General features: G+C 56.6%; 1 protein-coding gene across 1 annotated transcript; it reads left to right on the forward strand.

Moving 5' to 3' along the window:
• Nucleotides 1-2,040: 2,040 nt before the first annotated feature.
• Nucleotides 2,041-18,233, forward strand: LINGO3 (leucine rich repeat and Ig domain containing 3). The gene is made up of 2 exons (XM_070465018.1): nt 2,041-2,187; nt 14,104-18,233. The coding sequence occupies exon 2, from the start codon at nt 14,150-14,152 to the stop codon at nt 15,926-15,928; it is 1,779 nt and encodes a 592-aa protein (XP_070321119.1). The 5' UTR covers nt 2,041-2,187; nt 14,104-14,149; the 3' UTR covers nt 15,929-18,233.
• Nucleotides 18,234-22,656: the final 4,423 nt, after the last annotated feature.

The following is a 22,656-nucleotide window of genomic DNA, read 5'->3' on the forward strand; positions in this document are numbered from 1 at the left end:
ACAATGAATGAGAGCTGGGCAGGGCCACTGAGAGCCCTGCTTTGCCCCTCTGTCACTGAGTGGAGTTCTTGCAATTCTAGAAGATGGGTATACAGTTTGAGTCCCCATTTTACAGATGTGGAAACTGAGGCTGGAGGGGAGTCTCCCACAGTTCCACAGCCAGGAAGTGGGTTCCAATTCTGGCCACCACATCAGTTACCCCTGCCCCCTGCAGGACTCATCTCAAGAGCCCGTTCCTTGGAAGAGCATCACTGACTCCCACCCTAGATTGGGTACCGGCTCTCTGCTGAGTTTCCTATCATACCCTTCGTGACTGTCTCACTGGTCTGCTCCCCCAGGGCCATGGCAAGCCCCCTGCTGCATCTCCTCCCTCTGGTGCTTGACCTGGTACACAGTAGGTGCTCAATAAGCACTTTCCTCTAAGAGCCCTGGTCGGCAGTTACCAGAACCTCATTTCACAGGAGATAGAAGCTCAGAGAGGGAAAGTGACTGCCCCGAGATCACACAGCCTCTACAGCAGTGATTCCTCTGTGTGGGGGCTGGGCTGCCCGTGGGCATGGAGAACCACCAGGGAGGGGACCCCATGTCCTCCTCTTGGACGTCTGCAGGCCGGGAAGGGATCCGTCCTCTTGTCCCTTGGGCACCTGGCCTGCAGCCTCCTGGGATGCAGTTTCTGGGCCTCGGGCCAACGCGACAGTCTGGGAATGGAGCCTGCTTGAGTCACAGGTGGCTGAGTTGACGCCAAGCCACCATGGGAGCAGCTAGGAGGGCGCAGCGGGTGGGAAGGGCTGGGGTGGGATCATGCAAGGTTACACACCTAGCCTCCTGGAGTAGCCAGGCCCACCGTGAGCCCCTCGCTTGGGAAAGATGGCATCTTTGAGCCTCAACTTGCTGATTTGTGAAATGGGGATAATTAGCCTCTACCTGTAATGGGTGGGGCTGCAGCAAGCACCAGAGGGCTCATGTTAAGAACAAGAGCCCAGGGACTTCCCTGGTGGTCCAGTGGCTAACACTCCACACTCCTAATGCTGGAGGCCCTGGTTCGATTCCTGGTCAGGGAACTAGATCCCACGTGCTGCAACTAAGACCCAGTGCAGCCAAATAAACACAAAATAAACATTAAAAAAGAGCCCAGCATATAGTGAGCATTCGGTAATCTTGCTACTAATCATGTCTTAACATGATGGTTGGGGGTTTGGGAGGTGCCCCCCACACTGGAGTACCATCTACCTCCCACCCCAGGCTCCACAGCATGAGCTCCCTAAACGGGGCCTATGGCCGGCAGGCCCAGTACTAGGGGATCAGGAAACTACATACATCACAGTATGTAAAAGTAAGAGTCATTCTTTCCACTAACATCCATTGAGCAGGCTGCTGCATAAACACGAGTAATTACACACTGGCCAAGAAGGATGAAGGGAAAGGCAGAAGGAACAGTAAGGGGAAAGGCCCTGACCCCGGCAGGGTCCTCTTGGCGTGTTCAAAGAGGAGCAAGGGAACCTTCCGGCGAAGGAGTGAGGCACGCGTTAGGCGACGGAAGGAAGGCACGGACACAGAAGATCCAGAAACATACACCGGGTTTAGACATGAATCCAGGTTCAATAGAGAGACATAGTCAATTCCAGAGGCCAGTGGTTAAGCAGCCTCTGCGACCCGCGTGGGGAATGGGCCTGGAGGGCTGGCAGGAGCGGAAGAGGCTGGGGCAGGGGTCCAGATGTCAGGTGCTGGAGACCTGGAGCTCGGGCAGAAAGGAGGGGTAGAGGCCAGACAAGCGCAGATGAGGAGCCCGGCGTTTCCCGCACCGCAGCCTCTGCAGGTCCACAAAGGCCCCGGTCACAGGGGTCCTCGCTCGCGCCACCGCGGGCGGGTGTGCGCGGGGCAGCACACACTCCCAGGGCCTGGACGCCCTGCCCCCGCCCGCGGCCCTGGCGCGCATCCCGGCACCTGCGCGCACGTGTCCTCGCTTCCTGCAGCCCAGCACACCTGCGGTTGGGGCGCCGCGCACCCCAGACGGCGGGCCGCGCGCGCGGCGGAGCGCAGTCCCGCGCGCCGAGGAGGGCGGCGGCGGGCACGCGCCGGCGGGGGCGCGCACGGCGGACCCGGGAGGCGGCGGTGGCGGCGGCTCCTGTCGGCTCCGGGCGGCCCCCGCGCCGCAGCCCGCGCCGTGTCCACGGCGGAGCCGCCCAGGTGAGTGTCCGCGCCGGGTCCGGTGACCCCGCACCACCTGCGCGCCGTAGCCCCCACCCGCGCCCCCGATCCTCGCCTGGGGGGCCACTCTCCCTGAGCGCCCCTCCCGGGTGCATTGCTCCTCGTCAGGCCCCCAGCGCTCCCCCTGGAAACTTTGGGGGGCCACTCGCCATGCTGAGGTCCCCCTGTCCCTCCCCGGGACGCCGAGGAGCAAGGAGCCGGGTGGTCGCCTCTCTGGAGGCAGTGAGGACGCCTGGAGGCAAGCGCTCCCCTCCAAAGGGGGTTAGGATGGGGCACTGGCTGGGTCTGGGAATCAGAGACAGTCGGTCCGGAGCCTTTTCGCCCTCCCTTCCGGCGAGGTCTGGTCCAGCCTGGGGGGCTGCGCCCGGAAGGCGCAAAAGGCGTTGACACCAGGACCTGCTGCATCGCTGGGTTGGGGACAGTCCAGCCAGGTGGGAAGATTTGGGAGCACAGGGCCAGGCCCCCTGCCCCGCGGGCCTGTGTCCAGTCAGCAGCAAGGGTGGGGTGGGGGCTTCTCTCCGTTCCCTGAAGCTTGGCATAGGTGCCCCCCAGGGCCTGGCCGGTGAGGCCACTAAGCCCCATTCAACAAGTTGGGGAGGGCAGCACCTTGTGCTTGATCCCAGTGCAGGAAAAGACCTGGTCCTTATTTTCCAAACCTTGTGCCCCAGGCTCTAACAGTACAGGCACCCCAGCCCCCCAGTTCTGAGGAATCAGGACTTCTGGGGTTCGTGCCCAGGAGCCTGCATTGTTAACAGGCAGTCCCCGATGAATCCACGTTTGTACAGAGATGGTTGAGAACTTCTTGCTTCTGGCGGGGGTGTGGGGAGGGGGTGTCTGCGGCAGCATGGCAGCAGACAGAGGGACCATCTGGGGTTTGTTGGGGGGGGAGAACTTTCAGGGAGAGTAGGGCTCTAAAACCTGGAGCAACACAGGAGGGCTCCCTGGAGGAGGTGTGGAGGCTGGGAAGGCTGTGATGTGTGAGTACCCAGAGGCAGAGGGCATGGGGTCTCTGTGGGTGAGGCTGGTGGAAACAAGGTGCGGGCAGGCAGGGACAGGTCAGGAGCCGTTGGGCTGTGAGGGTCCTGCTTTGCTCCATTCCCCCTCTGAGCCAGAGTGGCAGGCATCTGAGACAGGATCTGAGTTGGAAGACCCCGTCGGCTTCCCCTACAGGTGCGACTCCTCCTCCTTCTACCGGGATGGTATGGAGTGGTGGGAAGGGGCTGTCCACCATGGGATGAGGGCTTGGAAAGGCTAAAGCCAGACTTCCTCAGCCTGCCTCTCTGTTCCCCATCCTCACTGGTGACTTCTGACAAAGGACAGCCCTTCTGTGAGCTCCAGTTCTGAGATGGACATCGGAGCAGGGTGTAAGATATGCAGGTGCATTGCGCCCCCAGCATGGGGCTGCCATGAGCTAGATATCGTGTGATGGCAGGGCAGCCATGATCATCCCCACTGTTAACACAGCAGCTTGGCCTCAGCGTGCTCATCTGTAGAATGGAGGTGGCTGGGAGCCACCCCCACAGGATGCCTGGGATCTGAAGGTACCTTGCTGAGTGGGAATATAAAGTAGATCTCAGGCGTCAGCTTGATTTCTCTTCCCACAAGGCTGTCATTCTCGGGTGCCCCTGAGTCATCACCTACTCACCAGGTAGAGAGCCTCTCCGAGAACTCTCCAAGCAAAGCTCATTCCAGGTGGGCCCGGGGCGAGCTGCCCACCACCATGTGTCAATCCTGGCCCTCTGAAGAGGACCTTCCCATAGGGCTCTGGGATTCAGTGAAAGGGAGCTAGCATTGGACGAGGGTTCAAATGTTGACTCTCAAGCTGATTGCTGCCAGGTGAACCGGGGACCACTCTGACCCTCAGTCTCATGTTCTCCAAGTGGGCTTCACTGATCCCACCTTTGGGGCTGGGCTAGGCTAGCGGCTGAGTGGCTGTGGTAGACGGTAGACATTCAAAATGTGGTTCTAGAGGCCTCACCTGCCAAAGGCGGTCAAGGAAAGTGGGTCGGGAGGCCCCCCAGTCCCCTGAAGGGTAAAAGGGACTAATGGCTGACAGAGACTAATTAGGGCTTAATGAATTGTCGTGGATGAAAGTCCCGGAAGGGCCAGATCTAGGACGAAGGATACACCAGTCCTGAAGAGGTCAGCAGTATGTCCCCAAAAACGGGCCTCAGAGGGCTGGGTGCTGCTTGGGGCCGGGCCCCACCTCCCAAGTCCACCTGGAAGCCTGATCAGGGAGCACTTTGAGGGCCCACCAAACAACACTGCCCTGGGTCCCTCTGGCCCCAGTTGTGTTGGGGGAGGGGGAGGGGCCAGAGGGGCCCGCTGCCAGCAGCATCTATTCGCCCCCCTCCCTGTCCTCCTATGGGTTTAGCTGCTTCCTTCAGGGGGCTTGGCTCAGTCTCACCCAAAGCAGTGTTCAGCATCCCCCAGCCTGGGAGGGGACGGGACTTGTCCCATGTGTCTGTGAGGGCAAAGCTCTCTCCATGGGGTGGGGTGGGGAGGAGCTGGGCTGCCTCTGATCCTGAAGAGGGGCCCTGGCAACCCCAGCCACCACCCCACCGCCTGGGTTAAGAACTTCATGGTAAATTTGGGTTAAGGCCTGCTAGGGGCTCTGGAGAGGAGGGTCTCTCTCTGTTGCCCGGGACAAACAGATTTTGGGCTCCTCCCCTGCACTGCTGCTGATACTGATGGCAGATACTGCAGGGAGCAAGGCCCCCTCCCCCTTCCAGCCCCCAGAGCGGGCACACAGCTCCGCAGAGGCCTCCGCCCACCTCCTCTTCAAATCTGCAAAGACCCTGCGTAGGGCTCCCAGGGGTGCTGCCACAGATTGCCACAAACCTAGTGCTCAAACCACACACATTGATTCTCTCACAATCCTGCAGATCAGGAGTCCAGCTCAGGCCTCACATGGCTAAACCCAGGCGTGGGCAGGGCTGGTCCCTCCGGAGGCTCCTGGGAAGCACCAGTTCCTGCCTTTTCTAGTTTCTAGAGGTGCCTCATCCCTGGCTCACGGCCCCTCCCTCCATCCTCACAGTCAGCAGCCCAGTACCTCCCATTTCTCTCTGCCTCTGACCCTCCCATCTCCCTCTTATAAGGACACCGTGATGACACTGGGCCCCAGGGGAATCCAGGATCATCCCCACCTCAGGGTGAACCGATCAGCATCCTTAATTTCATCCCTCTTTGCCACATAAAGTAACATCTGCAGGTTCCAGGTGTCAGGCTGTGGGCATCTTTGGAGGGGCCTTTCTTTGGCCAACCACAGGCCCCACCTCCCTGTTATTCTCTGTTGCACCGTCCACACATGGCCTCTAGTACTCTTTCTTTTCTTTATCACCTGTGGATGACTGGCAGGGATTCCATCTGTATTTTTCAAAGCTGTTTCCCTTAAGAACTAGAACAGTGCATGGTACACAGAAGGTGCCCATTAAAGGCGTGTTGAGCAGAAGAAGGCCTAGGACCCAGGGCACCTGACCCCAGCTGGCACCCAGTGGAGACTTTTCCGAAGGCCCCAAGTTATAAAGTACCTTCTCTCTATAAGTTCTCATCTGCTACTCAGTCAGAGCCCGGAGGCCGGTCGTTGGTCACCTGAGTCCCTTTTGCAGAAGAGGAAGCTGAGGTTCAGCACTTTACAAGTCTCTTCCAAGGTAGTCAGGAGCAGGCGCCCGTGGGGATCCTGGAGATCTCATCCTGTTGCTGGAATCTCTCTGCTTCCCTCATTGGCCCACAGAGCGCCCAGCTCTGTGCATGCTGGTGGTGGGGGGTAGAGAAGGGACTGACATGGTCCCTGCCCTCAGGATAGTGCTGTCCAGGAGGGTGACTGTCCGGGTTCGTGTGATGTAGGGCGACAGGCCCAGAACACACAAACCCAGATGCATCTTCAGATGCCAACTCAGCTCCATCATGTTCCTTCTCAAACCTCCCCCACAGCTCCCCATCACTCACAGAATCAAGTCCCTACACCTCACTGTGGGTTCAGCACCCTGCGTGGTTCCACCCTTGCCAACCCCAACTCCCAGCCCCAAACTCAGACGTGCCCTGAGCCTCCAGTCACCCCTGCCTCTGTCCTCCCAGCACCAGCCCTTCCCCCCCAACTCAGGGCCTTCACCCTAACAGGCCCCTCCACCCAGAACACCATCTCCCAGCCTTCCTCCTGGCTCACTCCTGCCCACCCACCCCTACTCAAGACTCAACTCAGACACACCTTTCCAGCCACACTGGACAAAGCATCAGAGCAGAGCAGACTCCTGCTTCTCCCAAACGATATACTTCACGGATGTGTTTGCATCTCTTGCCTGCCCCACAGGATGCTCAGTGAGAAAAGTGGACACAGAAGGACACACAGGGTGTGATTCCACTGATGGGAAACGTCCGGAACAGGCAGATCCACAGACACAGAGAGTGTGTTCCTAGTTGTCAGGGGCTGGGAGGGAGTGACTGCTGATGGGGACAGGGCTTCTTTTGGGGGATGGAATGTTCTGGAATTAGGTAGTGGTGATGACTACACATACTTGTGAACACATCAAAAAACCACTGAACATTTGAAATAGGAAAAAAATGTGCTGAGGAAAGCTGGGGTGCTGCTGCGCCCCCAGCATCCATGCTTGGCCTGCTGGGGTTTAGAGGGACAGATAGAGGTTTGGACTGTGGCTGGTAGAGCCCTGCCCCCATGGGACCTGCCCCTTGCTGGGGAAGGAGATAGGTAGGTTCTCAGCCACCGACCCCCAGGCTCTGGATCCCAAGTCTGGAAAATGAGGGTGGGGGGCCCTGGCTCTGCGTGGGGGTCTGGGTATTCAGGGGGTCCGGTCTACACCATGCTCAGCATGAGCAGTGTTCAATCATGTGGCGAGGAGTTTTTCTGGCATTGGCAGCCACACGGGGGCAAGGGGCCCTGGAAGGGCCAGGCTGGACCGAGGGCCTCCTCCATCCCTGGACACAGGTCATGTGCTCACTGACCCCGAAGCTTCCATGACATGGGAGGAGGGAGCCATGCTCTTAGGCAGCCCCGGGAAGTCTCAGTTCTGGCCGGCTGGCACAGGGCAGCTCCTGGGTCTGCAGAGCTGGCAGAAGTCAGGGTTCCCTGGAGGTGGGGGTCCCCTCGCCCTGACCCCGAGAGAGCCATGGGAGAAGAGGGTATGGAGCCCTGGGTTCGAATCTTACATGTACTTCTCTCCTCCTGGGTGAGTCACTTCCCCTCTCAAGGCCTCTGCTTCCTCACTGATAACACAAATGGATAATCAGCCTGTTTCTTCCTGGGGCATCAACTGGATGCCTGCTCTGTGTCCAGCACCTTCTACAACATGGATCTTACCTGGGTGATCCTGCCCCCAGGGGACATGGGTAATGTCTAGAGACATCTGTGGTTGTCACGACTGGGGGGCTCCTGGTGTTAAGGGGGTGGGGGCCAAGGAGGTTGCTCCACACCCTACAGCACCCAAGACAGCCCCCCCACACATAGAGAATGACCTGGCCCCAAAGGTCAGCAGGGTCAAGAGACCCTCACACAACTCCAGTCCATTCTGCAGGCAGGAACACTGAGGCCTGAGAAGGCAGGGTGTCTGCTGAACACTGGGGAATGAGCTGGAGCCCGTGCTGGCAGGCGGGGGCCTGGCAGTGGCAGAGCTGCAGAACAAGGTGGATCTGGGATATATTTGGAGGTGAAGCTGACTGCACCTGGTGACGGATTGGCCGGGGGTGTGAGCAAGGAGCTGCCAGGGGAGGCTGAAGTTGGGAACGCTGCAGGGCCTCTGGGTGATGTCAGGGATATGGCTCTAGTCCCTGGGGCTGGAGCTCAAAAGAGACACAGGACCGGGAGTCATCAGTGAACAGATGGTGTCTAGTCTTGAGCAGACAGGAGGCGAGGCCCCAGGTGGGAGGCGGGTCCCTGGGGGGAAATGGAGGGTCTGGAGGGCAGGTGGGGACCTTGACAGCCCTGTGGGGGTCACCTCCCCCAAGGCCAGGGCCTCACAGAGGAGGGAAGGGGCAGAGAAAGTGTGGACTCAACAGCAGCCTGTCCACGCAGCCTCACTTCACCATCTAGCACGGCCCCCACTCCACAGCCTTTGCCCACCCTGTCCTCCCTGCCTGGCCTGCCCTTCTCACCACCATCCACAGCTGGTGTTCTCACCATCTTTCAGGAAATGGACCTGATGCCCTGAAAACTTAGCAGTAGAATCGGGACTAGAATCTAGACTCCCAGCCTAACTGGGGGGCTTCCCCGGTGGCTCAGTGGTAAAGAATCCACCTGCCAATGCAGGAGATTCGGGTTCGATCCCTGGGTCAGGAAGATCCCCTGGAGAAGGGAATGGCAACCCACTCCAGTATTCTTGCCTGGGATAATCCCATGGACAGAGGAGCCTGGCAGGCTACAGTCATGGGGTCGCAAAGAGTCAGACATGACTGGGCATGAACACCCTAATCAGGGCCCGGGAACCTGGCCTTCTAACCCCATTGCAAGGCCCAGGCATCCAGGCGAGAAAACAGGCCCAGAGAGGGTGACTCACTTGCTCAAGGTGCCCAGCCCTTGATTATCCTAGAGCAGCAGGGATGCAGGGGTGTTTGGGCATCTCGGCTCAGTTCCTTCCACCCTCAGCCCTCCCCCGAGCGCTCCCACTTCCCAGGCCCCCAACATCCAGGAACGTGAGTGAACGCGGCTACTGGAGCAGAGTCAAGGTCCTAGAATCCCTTCCCACCATGGAGGAGCCGGAACCCTAGTGGGGGAGGCATCAGAAGCTCCAGCCCAGTTGCAAGTCCGCCCACCCCCTGCAGAGAAGATGACAGGCCCACACTGGGTTGGGAGAGGTTGGAGTTCACAAACTAGGTCACGGCTGGAGTGGCCCCTGCTGGGCACCAAAGGACCAGCTGTCCTCTCATCCTGGGAGCAATTACAGCACCGGAGCTCTGAGAACACCGAGGTTTCGCTGCCTTTGACAGGCGAGGTTCGCAGAGGGCGCATTTTTCATTGGAGGTCACACAGCGCATCAGAACTGAGGTCTCCGCAGGCCTTTCCAAGAAACTGTATCACAGTGGCTGTGCCCTAAGCTGTCCTGACCTCTTGAATTGAGTACTTCCTTCCTGACGTTGTTCTTAGCTGCCTCTGTGACAACTATTTTTTAAAATTCTTTCCAACTTAAAAAATTTGGGGCAGAGGGACACTTCCCTGGTGGTCCAGTGGTTAGGACTCTGTGCTCCCAGTGCAGGGGACCTGGGTTTGATCCCTGGTCAGGCAACTAAATCCCACATGCTGCAAGTAAGACCTGACACAATAAATTAAAACTTAAAAAAAATTTTTTTTAAACATCTTTTAAGTTTGTAGACTGAAAGTCCACCTTCCTCTCTCTCTACGGGGCCTGCTCCCAGACTCCTGGGCTGACCGGCCCGGTCCTGCTGCCCCCCATCTGCTAGGCCCCCTCTCTCCCTCCCTAACTCTTTGCACAACCATCCTTCCTCAGTAAGTTGATGATGGTGATGACTACAATCCCCTCGACACCCCGCTGTCATCTTCCTGATTTATTCCTCTTCGTTTATGGCCACTGGAGGTGGAAGAGCATGTATTTACCTCTTTTATTATCTGTCGGCTCCCAGAAAGCTGACCTGTTTGTCTCAGGCACTCTGTGTCCTCAGCACTTGGAAGATGCCTGGCACGGTAGACGTTTGTTGACTGACAGATGGATGGAATCGATGAATGAGAGGAAACGAGCACTGCAGGTCCAGCGAAAACAGAGCTGTGTTTTGAATCCTAGCCGGATGAACTGCCAAGACTCTCTCCTGCTTGTTCAAAAAAGAGAGAGAGAGTGTTACAGGATTGAGCACCACCAACCTCTCCCTGAGACTATCCCCTGCCACCTCTGATGTGCTATGTGAACCTGTGCTAAGACATGTCTAACTCTCTGCAACCCCATGGGCTACAGCCTGCCTGGTTCCTCTGTCCATGGGGTTTCCCAGGCAAGAATACTGAAGTGGGTTGCCATTTCCTTCTCCAGATCTTTTCAACCCAGGAGTCCCACCCACCTCTCCTGTATCTCCTGCACTGGCGGATTCTTTACCACTGTTGCCACCTGGGAAGCCCTGTGTGTTCCTGAGCTGGTGATTTACGTTGCTTTATGCCTCAGTGTTCCCATCTGCAAAATGAGGCTGGCAGTGGGGCTTCCCCCTCCCAGTGAGGATCTTGTGGGACTTGAATGGACCCATTCAGATAGCCCAGAGCAGTGGCTGCTTCAGTGTTTGCCATGTGGATGAAGACAATGACCAGCTTTGAACAGGGGTTTAAGTGGCATATAAGAGAGACTGGGAGGGTACTTGAGTACTAAGTCACCAAGGAAGTGACATCGGGGGCCAGATCCAAATAAAGTCAGGGAGAGAGCCTCATAGGGATGGTGGTCTGGGTATTGCCTAACATGTGCAAAGGCCCTGGGGCAGGACCACACCGGGTGTGCTGGAGGAGCAGCGCGCAGGCCCGTGCATCTGCAGCAGAGTGAGAAGAGGGAGAGAGGGAGGAGGAGAGGGAGAGAGGGAGGAGGGGAGGGGACAGGGGTGTGAATTCTCTCCTGCAGAAAGAAGAGAGCAGGCCGCTCTGCCCCCCACCCCCACGAGGAGTCTGTTTGGGGCACTGAACAACGCCAGTCATTTCCTTCTGGGGGCAGAGCTGGCGGTGCCTGGCTGCTCCGAAGCAGACCACTGAGGAGTTATCCCCTATCCCTGGATGACAGACAGTGACCCCTTGACCACAGGGAGCGGCCCGACCTAGGAGTGACTGCAGAGCCAGTTTAAGGTAGAAAGAGATGGATGAATAGGGGACCATTGTTTCTGTCTTGCCCCTCATGGGACATGGCCCCTCTGCTTGATGTCCAGGGCAACAACATGGAAGAGAATGACCTAGAAAGAGAGCCTGGGAAGGCAGCTTGCCTCAGGGAAGGATTGTGTTCCCTGCGATACGCGGGTTGGGATTAAGGACAGTTGCAGTGGGAAAGCAGAACCAGATGCTTCTTCTCCCTCTGTTCACCTCCCCACTGGGTTCCCCAGCCAGGGTTAGAGAGGTAAGACCCATGACCTCCTGGAGACCAGGGGTGCCTTGGTTTCCTCACGGTGTGACCACGCTCTCCATGACTACAACTCCATTCCTGCCACTCACAGTGCTGTTCATGCAGTGTGTGAATCCCCATGCATTTTGGGAGCACCTGCACACGTATGTTTATTGAGTTTGGTGTTTGATTTTACTTCCTGATGAATAAGCTTGTGCTGTCTGTGATTGTTGGGCAACCTCGATTTCTCCAGCCTCTCTTGGAACTACAACTCAGCCATCTTTCCTTGTGGGTGCATTCAAATCTCCTAGCACTCCACAATAACCATGCATTATGGCTTATTTGATCCCCTATTGATGGGCGCCTAGGTTAGTTCCATTTTTCCTCCATGTAAGTAAGTCTCGGCTTTCTTTCTCTACTAAATACACACGAATCTCCTTGATTCCACAGCAGGCACAGACCCTAGCTTATTTAACCAATGCCCTATTGATGAACTGGCTTCCCAGGTGGTGCTAGTGGGAAAGAATCTGCCTGCCACTGCAGGAGATGTGAGATGAGGATTCAATCCCTGGATCGGGAAGATCCCCTGGAGTACAAAATGGCACCCCACTCCAATATTCTTGCCTAGAAAATTCCATGGGCTGAGGAGCCTGGATGGCTACAGTCCATGGGGTAGCAAAGAGCCGGACATGACTGAGCACCCACTGATGGACACTGAGATTAGTTCTAGGGGTTTTATTCCCCCCGTATACATGCACCTCCACTGTCTTCCTTCATTGGTACATAAAAGTCTCCCTGTGTTCCACAGCAGGCATGGACCACAATTTATTTCCTGGATCCCCTGTAGATGGATATCTAAGTTAGTTCCAGTTTTTTGTTTTTCCAAACGACACTGCAGCAAACCTCCCTGTTGATGCCACTCTGCTCTTGTGTTTTTTTTTTTACGGATACGTGGCTACTCATGAAGGTCTTGTATTAGTATCCAGTAGCTGCCATAATGAAAGACCACAAACAGGGTGGCTTAAACAACAGAAAGTTACTCTTTCTGTTCTAGAGGCCAGACATTCAAAGTCAAGGTGTCAGCAGGGCTGTGCTCCCTGCAGAGACTCGAGGGGTGGATCCTCCCTTGTTTCTTGCAGCTTCTGGTGCTTATTGGCAACCCTGGTGTCTCTTGGCTTATAAATGCATCATTCCAATCTCTGCCTCCGTCGTCACATGGCCATCATTCCTGCATGTCTGCATCCAAATTTCCCCCTTTCATAAGGACACCCATCGTTGGATCAGGGCCCACCCTACTCTGGCATGACCTCATCTTAATTTGATGACACCTGCAAAATACAAACTCTCCTCCTAGTGACGTATGATTCACCTCTAGCATTAAGCCAGCAGTAGCTCTGGGCTCTGTGTCTGTTCATTTTCACCTAAAATTCTCAAAAGGGTCCAGGCAAGCAGGAGCTGACCTCATGGGTGAGGATCTAGAGCCTGGGTCCTTGCTGGGCCAGGCCTGTAGGAACAGTGAGGAAAGAGGCAGTAGGGATGTGCTGGTGGGGGGCGGTGGGGGGCAGTAAGAGGAAGCCTGGGGGCTTCAGCTGCTCAGATGCTGAAAATAGCTGCCCAGCCAACAGAGCAAGTCCCTCCAGCTGCCATCTGGCTGCTCCTTCCCCACCCCCACCCACCTTGGCCCTGGGATCTGGGCTGCAGCCCAGCAGAGCATGGGGGAGATGGGGGATGGAGGGAAAGCTGGCTGCCTGGAGAGACGGAGCAACTCGGAAGGCACAGGTGCAGAGGCCCAGGCTTTTGGCATCTGTTCCTCAGGTCCTTCCCAGTCACATCATCCACCTCTGTGGCCCCTCCAGTGCATCTCTGGGTTCCCCACCCCCACTCACTCCACTTGCTCCTGCTGCCTCAGGGCCTTTGCACTAGACGTTCCTCCAGCCTGGAACCATCTTTCCCTAACACCCACAGCCCTTTCCTTGTCCTCCTATGGGTTTGCATGAGCTTCCTGTGGCCAAAACAAAGTACTACAAACTGAGTGACTTAAACAACAGAAGTCTATGCACTCTGGCTTCTGGAGGCCATGAGCCTGAAATTCAGGTGTTGTAGGGCACTCTCCCTCCAAAGGTTCCAAGGGAGGGTCCTTCATGCCTCTCCCAGCTTCTGGGGACCCCAGCCATCCTCGACTTATATAGACATATCCCTCCAGCCTCTGCCTTCACACAGTCTTATTCCCTCTGTGTGCATCTCTCTGTGCATCCAAACTGCCATTTTGTTACAAGGACATCAGTCATTTGATTCAGGGCCAACTGAATCCAATATAAATTCATCTCAATTCATCACATCTGCAAAGAACCTATTTTCAAGGGAGGCCCCTTACAATGAATCAGGGGACTTCTACATGTATGTGTGTGTGTATGTGTCTGTGTGTGTTCAGTCCTGTCCAACTCTTTGCAACCTCATAGACTGTAGCCTGCCAGGCTCCTCTATCCATAGGATTCTCCAGGCATGAATACTGAGGTGGGTAGCGATTTCCTGCTCCAGGGGATCTTCTTGACCCAGGGATTGAACCCACATCCTGCACTGGCAGGCAGACTGTCTACCACTAGTGCCATCTGGGAAGCCGTGTTTCTTTTAGGGAGAACACAAATGAACCCTGTACAGGGTCTCAGCACGCATGTCACCTGTCCTGATCTGAAGTCACCCCTCTGTCCACCCTGATCATCCACCCAGGCTGCTCCCCTCACAGCCCCTGGGTAGATAGATGCCCAGGAGTGGGATTCCAGGTCCCACGGTGGACAATTGCTTCCTGAGCACACTGCTAGGATGGGATGGGACAGGCCTGGAGTGCGGGTACTAATGCTGCCCCCGCCCACAGGTGCCCACGAGGATGGTGGTGTGGCCCTAGGCCCAGGCTCCGCACCATGACCTGCTGGCTGTGGGTGCTAAGCCTGCAGCTCCTGCTCCTGCCCGCGGCCCTGCCCCCCGCGGGGGGCTGCCCGGCCCGCTGCGAGTGCACGGTGCAGACGCGCACCGTAGCCTGTCCCCGGCGCCGGCTGACAGCGGTGCCGGACGGCATCCCGGCCGAGACGCGCTTGCTGGAGCTCAGCCGCAACCGCATCCGCTGCCTGAACCCGGGCGACCTGGCCGCCCTGCCTCTGCTGGAGGAGCTGGACCTGAGCGAGAACGTGATCGCGCACGTGGAGCCGGGTGCCTTCGCCAACCTGCCGCGCCTGCGCGTGCTGCGCCTCCGCGGTAACCTGCTCAAGCTCATCCCGCCCGGCGTCTTCACACGCCTGGACAACCTCACGCTGCTGGACCTGAGCGAGAACAAGCTGGTCATCCTCCTGGACTACACCTTCCAGGATCTGCGCAGCCTCCGCCGGCTGGAGGTGGGGGACAACGACCTGGTGTTCATCTCGCGCCGAGCCTTCGCCGGCCTGCTGGCGCTGGAGGAGCTCACCCTGGAGCGCTGCAACCTGACGGCGCTGTCGGGCGAATCGCTGGGCCACCTGCGGGGCCTGGGCGCCCTGCGGCTGCGACACCTGGCCATCGCCGCCCTGGAGGACCAGAACTTCCAGCGGCTCCCGGGCCTGCTGCACTTGGAGATCGACAACTGGCCGCTGCTGGAGGAGGTGGCAGCCGGCAGCCTGCGGGGGCTCAACCTGACCTCGCTGTCCGTCACACACACCAACATCACCGCCGTGCCCGCCGCCGCCCTGCGCCACCAGGCTCACCTCACCTGCCTCAACCTGTCGCACAATCCCATCAGCACGGTGCCACGCGGGTCCTTCCGCGACCTGGTGCGCCTGCGTGAGCTGCACCTGGCTGGGGCCCTATTGGCCATGGTGGAGCCGCAGGCCTTCCTGGGGCTGCGGCAAATTCGCCTGCTCAACCTCTCCAACAACCTGCTGTCCACGCTGGAGGAGAGCACCTTCCACTCAGTCAACACGCTGGAGACGCTACGCGTGGACGGGAACCCGCTGGCCTGTGACTGCCGCCTGCTGTGGGTCGTGCAACGCCGCAAGACCCTCAACTTCGACGGCCGCCCGCCGGCCTGCGCCACCCCGGCCGAGGTCCGCGGCGACGCTCTGCGCAGCCTGCCAGACTCGGCGCTCTTCGAGTACTTCGTGTGCCGCAAGCCCAAGATCCGCGAACGGCGGCTGCAGCGCGTCACAGCGGCCGCGGGCGCCGACGTGCGCTTCCAGTGCCGCGCCGAGGGCGAGCCGGCGCCCACCGTAGCCTGGGTGACCCCGCGCCACCGCACGGTGACCGCCGCCAGCGCCGGCCGGGCGCGCGTGCTGCCGGGCGGGACGCTGCACATCCGGGACGCACGGCCGGGGGACAGCGGCACCTACACCTGTGTGGCCAGCAACGCGGGCGGCAACGACACCTACTTCGCCACCCTGAGCGTGCAGCCCGAGCCGGCCGTCAACCGGACCCCGGGCGAAGGCCGCAACGACACGCAGGTGGCCGCGCGCTTCCCGCTCGACCTCACCACTATCCTGGTGTCCACCGCCATGGGCTGCATCACCTTCCTGGGTGTCGTCCTCTTCTGCTTCCTGCTGCTCTTTGTGTGGAGCCGCGGCCGCGGGCAGCACAAGAACAACTTCTCAGTGGAGTACTCTTTCCGCAAGGTGGACGGGCCCGCCGCCGCGGCCGGCCAGGGGGGCGCCCGCAAGTTCAACATGAAGATGATATGAGAGGCCCCGGGGCCCACCTCCCGCGGCCCCCGCCGCTGCACCTGGGCCGGAAGTAGCGTCTCCGTCTCCGTCCGAGCCCACGCCGGCTGGCGGCTGGCCCATCTGAAGACCACCTATGCATCTCCCATAGGGGGCGGCCGCGAGCCGGCTCCTGGAAGACCTTCCCCCTTTTTTTGTAGGGACCCAACCACAGGACTGATTTTTCATCAGGATGCGTCTTTTGCAGTTTCTCAAGCGTTTTTTTCTAAGGGTTTCACCCCGTCTTCCTGCCCCTGGTGTGGTTGCTCAGCTGGGCGAGGGTAGGATGGGAGCTCAGAGATCCAGGGTCCTCAACACAAAACAACTCACACCTGGTGGAGATGGTCTACACCTGGGATCCCAGGGAAGGCAGTCCGGCCTCCGGGTCAGAGCATGAGAAAGCCCACACTGTTCACACCTGGATACCCCCCTCCAACTACACCAGAGCACATACTTAGACCCAGGGCATACAGCCACGATGCACAGATCCAGAGTGGAACACACACACACACACACACCTCATACCCAGCTGACACTAAGCAGGTGCCCCGAGATCACCACGGGCACTTTGGGCTCTTGGTAGAGACCAGTCCCCACCTCGGCCAGGCAGCTCGCACCTGAGACCCGTTTCTGCTCACACCCAGACGTTCACTGACCCCCGGCTCCCACTCAGCTGGCCACTTAATGCAGACCTCAGGTGCTGAGCTAAGGTCTCACTGGTCAGGCTCACCCTGAAGGGGTCCAGCACACAGGATGGCTCCTGACCCACTGGCCCAAGTCCCTATACCCAGACTGCCGCCCACCAGGACCTGCCAGCCCAGCAAGACGGGCTGCCAGCTAGGAGAAGCCATTCCTCCAGTTCCTCCCACCATCCCTCAGCTGCTGCTTGCTTCCTGTGCCCTCACTACCCCGGAAGGACAGCTGTCCTGGTTCCTGGTCCAGAAGCATGGCTTCCAGGGTGTCCCTTTCCAACAGGCCAGATGGCGTGACCTTCAGTCCTGAGTCTGCACCACCCCTGCCCTATTGCCCACTGCTCACCTTGGGAAGGAGACCAGTGTCTGGATGGTTCTGAGGGTCCTTGTCATGTGCACTGTAGGGGCAGTGACTGGGAGCAAGGATGGGACAGAGGTTCAAGCCACAGGGAAGTCCAAACCTGGGACATTAGGAGATGACAGAGGCACCTTGGTCTCTGCAACACTGGTGCAGATCCAGGGCCAAAGAGTGGAGAGTCACAGGAAGACTGTCGCTCAGGTGAAAGAAGGTCATTGCCCCAAGGTCATTGCCCTGTTGCTCTATAGGTAGTGAGTTCCCTGTCACTGGAAGTGTGCAAGCAGGAGCTGAGGTTTTGCATAAGCATTTAGATGCCAAACAGGGGCCATACATGACCCTGCCTCCCCCTGCCTGGTCCTTGCCCCCACTCTCTCTACCTCGGCCAGACAAACAGTTGGGGGGAAGGGGCACGGGAAGTGTTGTAGGGCCAGACCTCAGCCAGAGAGGAGCTTGGCTACTGACCAGGAGACTAGACAGTATTCTTACGGACCTTGTAAGAAGGCTGTTTTCACCCAGCTGTGTGATCTTGCTTGGCAACTGAAGACCATTGATGTCCACGTCTATAAAGTCAGTCTGATGGCCAAACCTATTGCTACATACATAGAGGCCAGGCCCACGGACAAGCTTGATGTTTGACTTGTTTTCTGGATTCCTCAAGGTCTTTCTGAGACAAAGCAGAGAAAAAACTGTCTACCTTGGCAATTTTGAGCAAAGGATTCAGACAGAACTTAGGAAGGGACACTGGCCATTCTCCCTGGGCTAGAAACATTAGGAGACCTTGGCCCTGCCCCCACGTTGTGTTCGTGGGCTAACAGGACAGAGTGGCAGGCTACTGACCACAACCAGTCCAGGTGGGGACCCCACCCCAACCCCGTTCATGGCAGGACGTGAGTGAGAGCTGAATGGGGTTTCCAGCAGCCCCATACAGAATTGAACAGAATGGACTAGTTTTTTTTCCCCTTAGCATCCGACTGACCTTGGTTGCCATGACAACCCTGAGGGTCCCTCAAAAAACGACATCCAAGTGCCTTTAGCATCATCATGAGGAGAGGGAGTATATTCTCGACAGTGTTAGGACAGTATTAGGACTCATAGAACATCAGTGTATTGGGATCTCCCAGCCCCCTCTGCCTGCCCCCAAACATGAACCAACACCCCCTGTCCCCTCCCACCCCTACCCTGCTGTATTTGGTTGGAATCCAATAAAGATGAAACCAATTTAATAGCAAACTTCAGGGCTTTTTTTTTTATGGGAAGAGCAGGGAAAGGAAGTAGGGGTTTCTGGGGTCCCTGGGGGCCCTGCCTGGCTTCAGCACCAAAGCTGACCCTGAGTAACAGGGCGTTTGTGGAGAACGAACCGTGTGATGAGGTTGGAGGTCACACTTCAGGAGTGCTCCTGCAGTTCCCAGTGCTGCCTGTGTTCACTCCCCTGTGAGCTGAGTACTGCTCTGACCCCATTTCGGTGGTGGTGGTTTAGTAGCTGTCATGTCTGACTCTTGCAACCCCATAGACTCTAGCCTGCCAGGATCCTCTGTCCATGGGATTCTCCAGGCAAGAATACTGGAGTGGGTTGCCATTTCCTTCTCCAGGGAATCTTCCCGACCCAGAAATCAAACCTGGGTCTGCTGCTTTGCAGGCAGATTCTTTACTGACTGAGTTATGAGGGAAGATTATAACCCCGTTTTACAGATGGGCAAAGGGAGGGTCAAGCCTACCCAGAGTCCCCAGTCAGGGATAAGTTAGGGTGCTGAGAGGGGCCAGTGAGACCAAGCTGTCCAGGGAAACTTCTGCCCTGAGCTGGGTCCAGGGGAAGAGCCAAGTGGCTGGGAGGAAAGGAGAAAGGAGGTGCAGACTTATGCCCTCCCCGCTGTGACCGTGGACACCTCTGCCATTAATCTTTCTGGAAGGAGGTGGCCTGAGAGCACCCAGCAGAAACTATGGCCAAGGGCAGCCTCCCACACCCCTGGGTCATTCTCTGGGACTTGGTTTCTTTCTTTTTAAAAATATTTATTTATTGGGTTGCACCAGGTCTTGGTGGCAGCATGCGGGATCTTCCATTTTCATTGCAGCAAGCAAAATCTTTAGTTGCAGCATATAGGATCTAGTTCCCTGACCAGGGATCGAACCTGGGTCCCCTGCATTGGGAGCACAGAGTCTTAACCACTGGACCAACAGAAAAGTCCCAGGACCTCAGTTGCTTCATTTGAACATGAGAAGAAACTGCCTTCCTGCCCCGCAGGAGACAGAAACAGAAAAGGGGATGAGGGGGGCACTGTGGGGCAACCCCTCCAAGCCTGATTTCAAAAAGTCAGGTGCGAGTGGGCAGGCTGGGCCGTAGGACCCTGCCTCGGGGACCCATCTCCCCTATGGTGCTGCAGCAAAGGCAGGTGAAAGACTGCCTCCTCCTGTGCCTCGGTTTCCTCATCCACAGGGGCCACCTGAGTCCCTGGTTCAAACCAGATACAATGATCCAGGATTTCCTGAATCCTGTCTTATCTTTGGGATGCAGCAGAAGGGTACCCCTTCCTCAGGTGTCCAAGGACAGCAGAAGGGATTCCCATCCAGTTTGTGGCCAAAAACCCAAGGCGGGGCCCCTCGGATGGGTGTCTGTGGCCTGAGTGCTGTGTGCGTTGGGAGAAGTCGCGCCCCCCCTCTGTGCAGTGTGCACATCCATAAACTGGAGGATTGTGGTCCTCTTTCATGCAGGGAACTGGATGAGCCTCCTACAGCCGCTGTAACAAAACTTAATGGCTTGCAACAACCGAGATTCATCATTCAACAGCTCTGGGGCTCAGAAGTCTAAAATGGATTGGCAGTTGGTTCCTTCCGGAGGCTCCTGCCTTTTCCAGCTTCTAGAAGCACTGCATCCCTGGCTCACGGCCTCTCCCTCCATCCTCAGAGCCAGCAACACAGCATCTCCCGTCTCTCTCTGCCTCTGACCCTCCCCCTCCCTTTTATAAGGACCCCGGAGGAATCCAGTGTCACTCCCATCCTCATCTAATCTGCAACCTTCATTTCCCCTGTCGTGCCACGTAACATATTCACAGGTCCTGGAGATGGACGCTTTTGGGGACTGTAACCCTGCCTAGCACCAAAACTGAGGCATTTTTCTCAGAAATGCCAAGTCATGGAAAATTCGGGAGCACCTGGCATCGGGAACCCTGCTCTGGGTAATGCCAGGGATGCAGGGAGTTTGGCCTCAGCTCCTGCAGTGCTCCAAAAATACTCTTCAAATGAAAGCACAGCTTTAGGATCTGCAGAGGGCCTGACCCCGAGCTGGGGCAGCCAGACGGGGCCACTGTGGGGGTGACACACACAGGGGTCACATTTGAGGGTGAGCTGAGGCAAGCATTCCCCATTTCTAGGCTGAAGGGGAGGACTGTCCACTGGGGCTCGACGGTGTGCTGGGGATGTTGGGGTGCTGAACAGATGTTAGCAGGCAACTGCTCTCCTTCATCACAAAGCCCCCCCACCCACTCCAAGGGGGGCCATCTTGAGGCGGTCCCAGACACTAGCTCCCCCAACCCTGCCTGTCCTGGGTGAAGTCCCCAGGGATGTCACTGCTTGTTCCAGCCTGGCCCCTCTGCTGGCCTTCTTCTATCTCACCCCAGGGTGAGGCAAGTGAGGCACTGACCCTGAGCATAAAATTTAAGGGGGTTCCCAGATCTCAGTCATCAAGATCAATAGTCTAGGGATCTCCCTGGTGGTTCAGTGGTTAAGAGTCTACCTTGCAATGCAGGGGATGCAGGTTCCATCCCCAGTCAGGGAACTAAGATCCCACGTGCCACAGGACAGGTAAGCCTGAACGCCGAAACTACTGAACATGGACATCACAGCTAGAGAGTCCATGAGCCAAAAGAAAAGACCCGACATTAAGCAATGAAGATCCGTGCACTGCAACTAAGACCTGATGCAGCCAAGTGAAATTTAAAAATAGAAAGAATTTTTTAAAAAGATCAATAATCAGCAAATGGAATCAGTTCATGCCTCAAGTCCACAATGAACAGAATACCAACCTTTTAAATAAAGATCCACTCTGCCTTGGCATGACCCTGCCTCACTCCCCATACCCCAATGCTGGCCCTCGTTCCAACAAAACTTTATTTACAAAAACAGCCACCAGCCCAAGGGCCACAGTTTGCAAATAAGATTTTTTTTTAATATAATATTACAGTGTTATTTAAGACATCACTCTGCCAACAAAAGTGCCTATAGTCAAAGCTATGGATTTTCCAGTAGTCATGTATGGATATGAGAGTTGGACCATAAAGAATGCTGAGCGCCGAAGAACTGATGCCTTTGAATTGTGGTGCTGGAAAAGGCTGTTGATAGTCCCTTGGACAACAAGGAGATCAAACCAGGCAATCCTAAAGGAAATCAACCCTGAATATTCATTGGAAGGACTGATGCTGAAGCCAAAGCTCCAATACTTTGGCTACCTGATGGGAAGAGCAGACTCATTGGAAAAGACCCTGATGCTGGGAAAGATTAAAGGCAGGAGGAGAAGGGAGCGATAGAGGACGAGATGTTTGGATAGCATCACCAACTCAATGGACATGAATCTGAGCAACATCAGGGAGATAGTGAAGGACAGGGAAGCCACGCGTGCTACAGTCCATGGGGTTGCAGAGAGTCAGACCCGACTTAGTGACGAACAGCAACAACAAAAATGTTATTTATCTTGATTACTGGGGTGATTTGTTTTGTTGGCATCACCTTAAATTCTGTGCCTGAAGTGAGTGCCTTGCTTGCTGAACCCTAATTAATCCTGGATTGGAGCTGTGGCCTGGCTGGGTGACTACCCCTCCCCCTGCCCCAGGGTCTTATGAAGGGAAGAATAAGAACTGGTAATCAGCAGAGGTTTGGGCAGTGAGGAGGCCATTTCCTCAGTATCTCTGGTCCCTTCTGGTCCGCCCAAAACAGTCTAGGATTTGTGGAATCCTTGTCCGGCATAATTCACAGACCCTTCCACAAGCTCATGATCCTCCCACTGCATGATTCTGAAATCCACCCAAATCACAGGCTGCCCATGGATTAAAGACAGAGAACATCCATTCTGTGATTTACAGAAGCTGAGTGCTGGTAAAGAAAAAATATTGAATCAAGTTATGGACCCTCACACTGGAAATGCTGAGGGTCAGCAGGTCAGTGTGGCCCAAAATGTGGGGGACTCCATGAGATGGATTTGTCTCCTTCCTCACACCCAGGGGTCACCCAGTAACAGCCGGCCTGTAGACCTCTCAGCCCACCTTGGACCTTCTGTGTGACCCTGCGTGGACTCCAACCCTCTCAGGGAAATGAGATGGGGCAGGAGGAGAAACTCAGCATGGAAGATGCTCAGACTACAAAACAAAAATGTCTTTGCATCTTCTCAACCGCAGTGACTTCTTGGTTCTTCCTCTACAGAGGGGAAGAGGCTGGGTTTCAGAGAGATGCCACTCACGCCTCCGAGCAGGTAAGGTAAGCCTCAGGCCCCCAGACAGTTAGACAGCATGTACTTAAGCTAGAATTTCACACTGTCTGGCTTTCCCTGGAGGTTCACCATTTCTTGATTTTCCATGTATGGCAATTCTATTATCAAATGTCTTTTTCTAAATCAATGCATTAAAGTAGTGGGGGGGAAGGGAAGTGAGTTGATTAAATTAAAAAAACAAATCCAG

Source organism: Odocoileus virginianus, chromosome 3 (genome assembly GCF_023699985.2).
Source record: "Odocoileus virginianus isolate 20LAN1187 ecotype Illinois chromosome 3, Ovbor_1.2, whole genome shotgun sequence".
Classification (NCBI taxonomy): domain Eukaryota; kingdom Metazoa; phylum Chordata; class Mammalia; order Artiodactyla; family Cervidae; genus Odocoileus; species Odocoileus virginianus.

Excerpts from the sequence above, each read along its gene's own strand:
- LINGO3 (XM_070465018.1), top strand. The coding sequence starts at position 14,150 with ATGACCTGCTGGCTGTGGGTGCTAAGCCTGCAGCTCCTGCTCCTGCCC.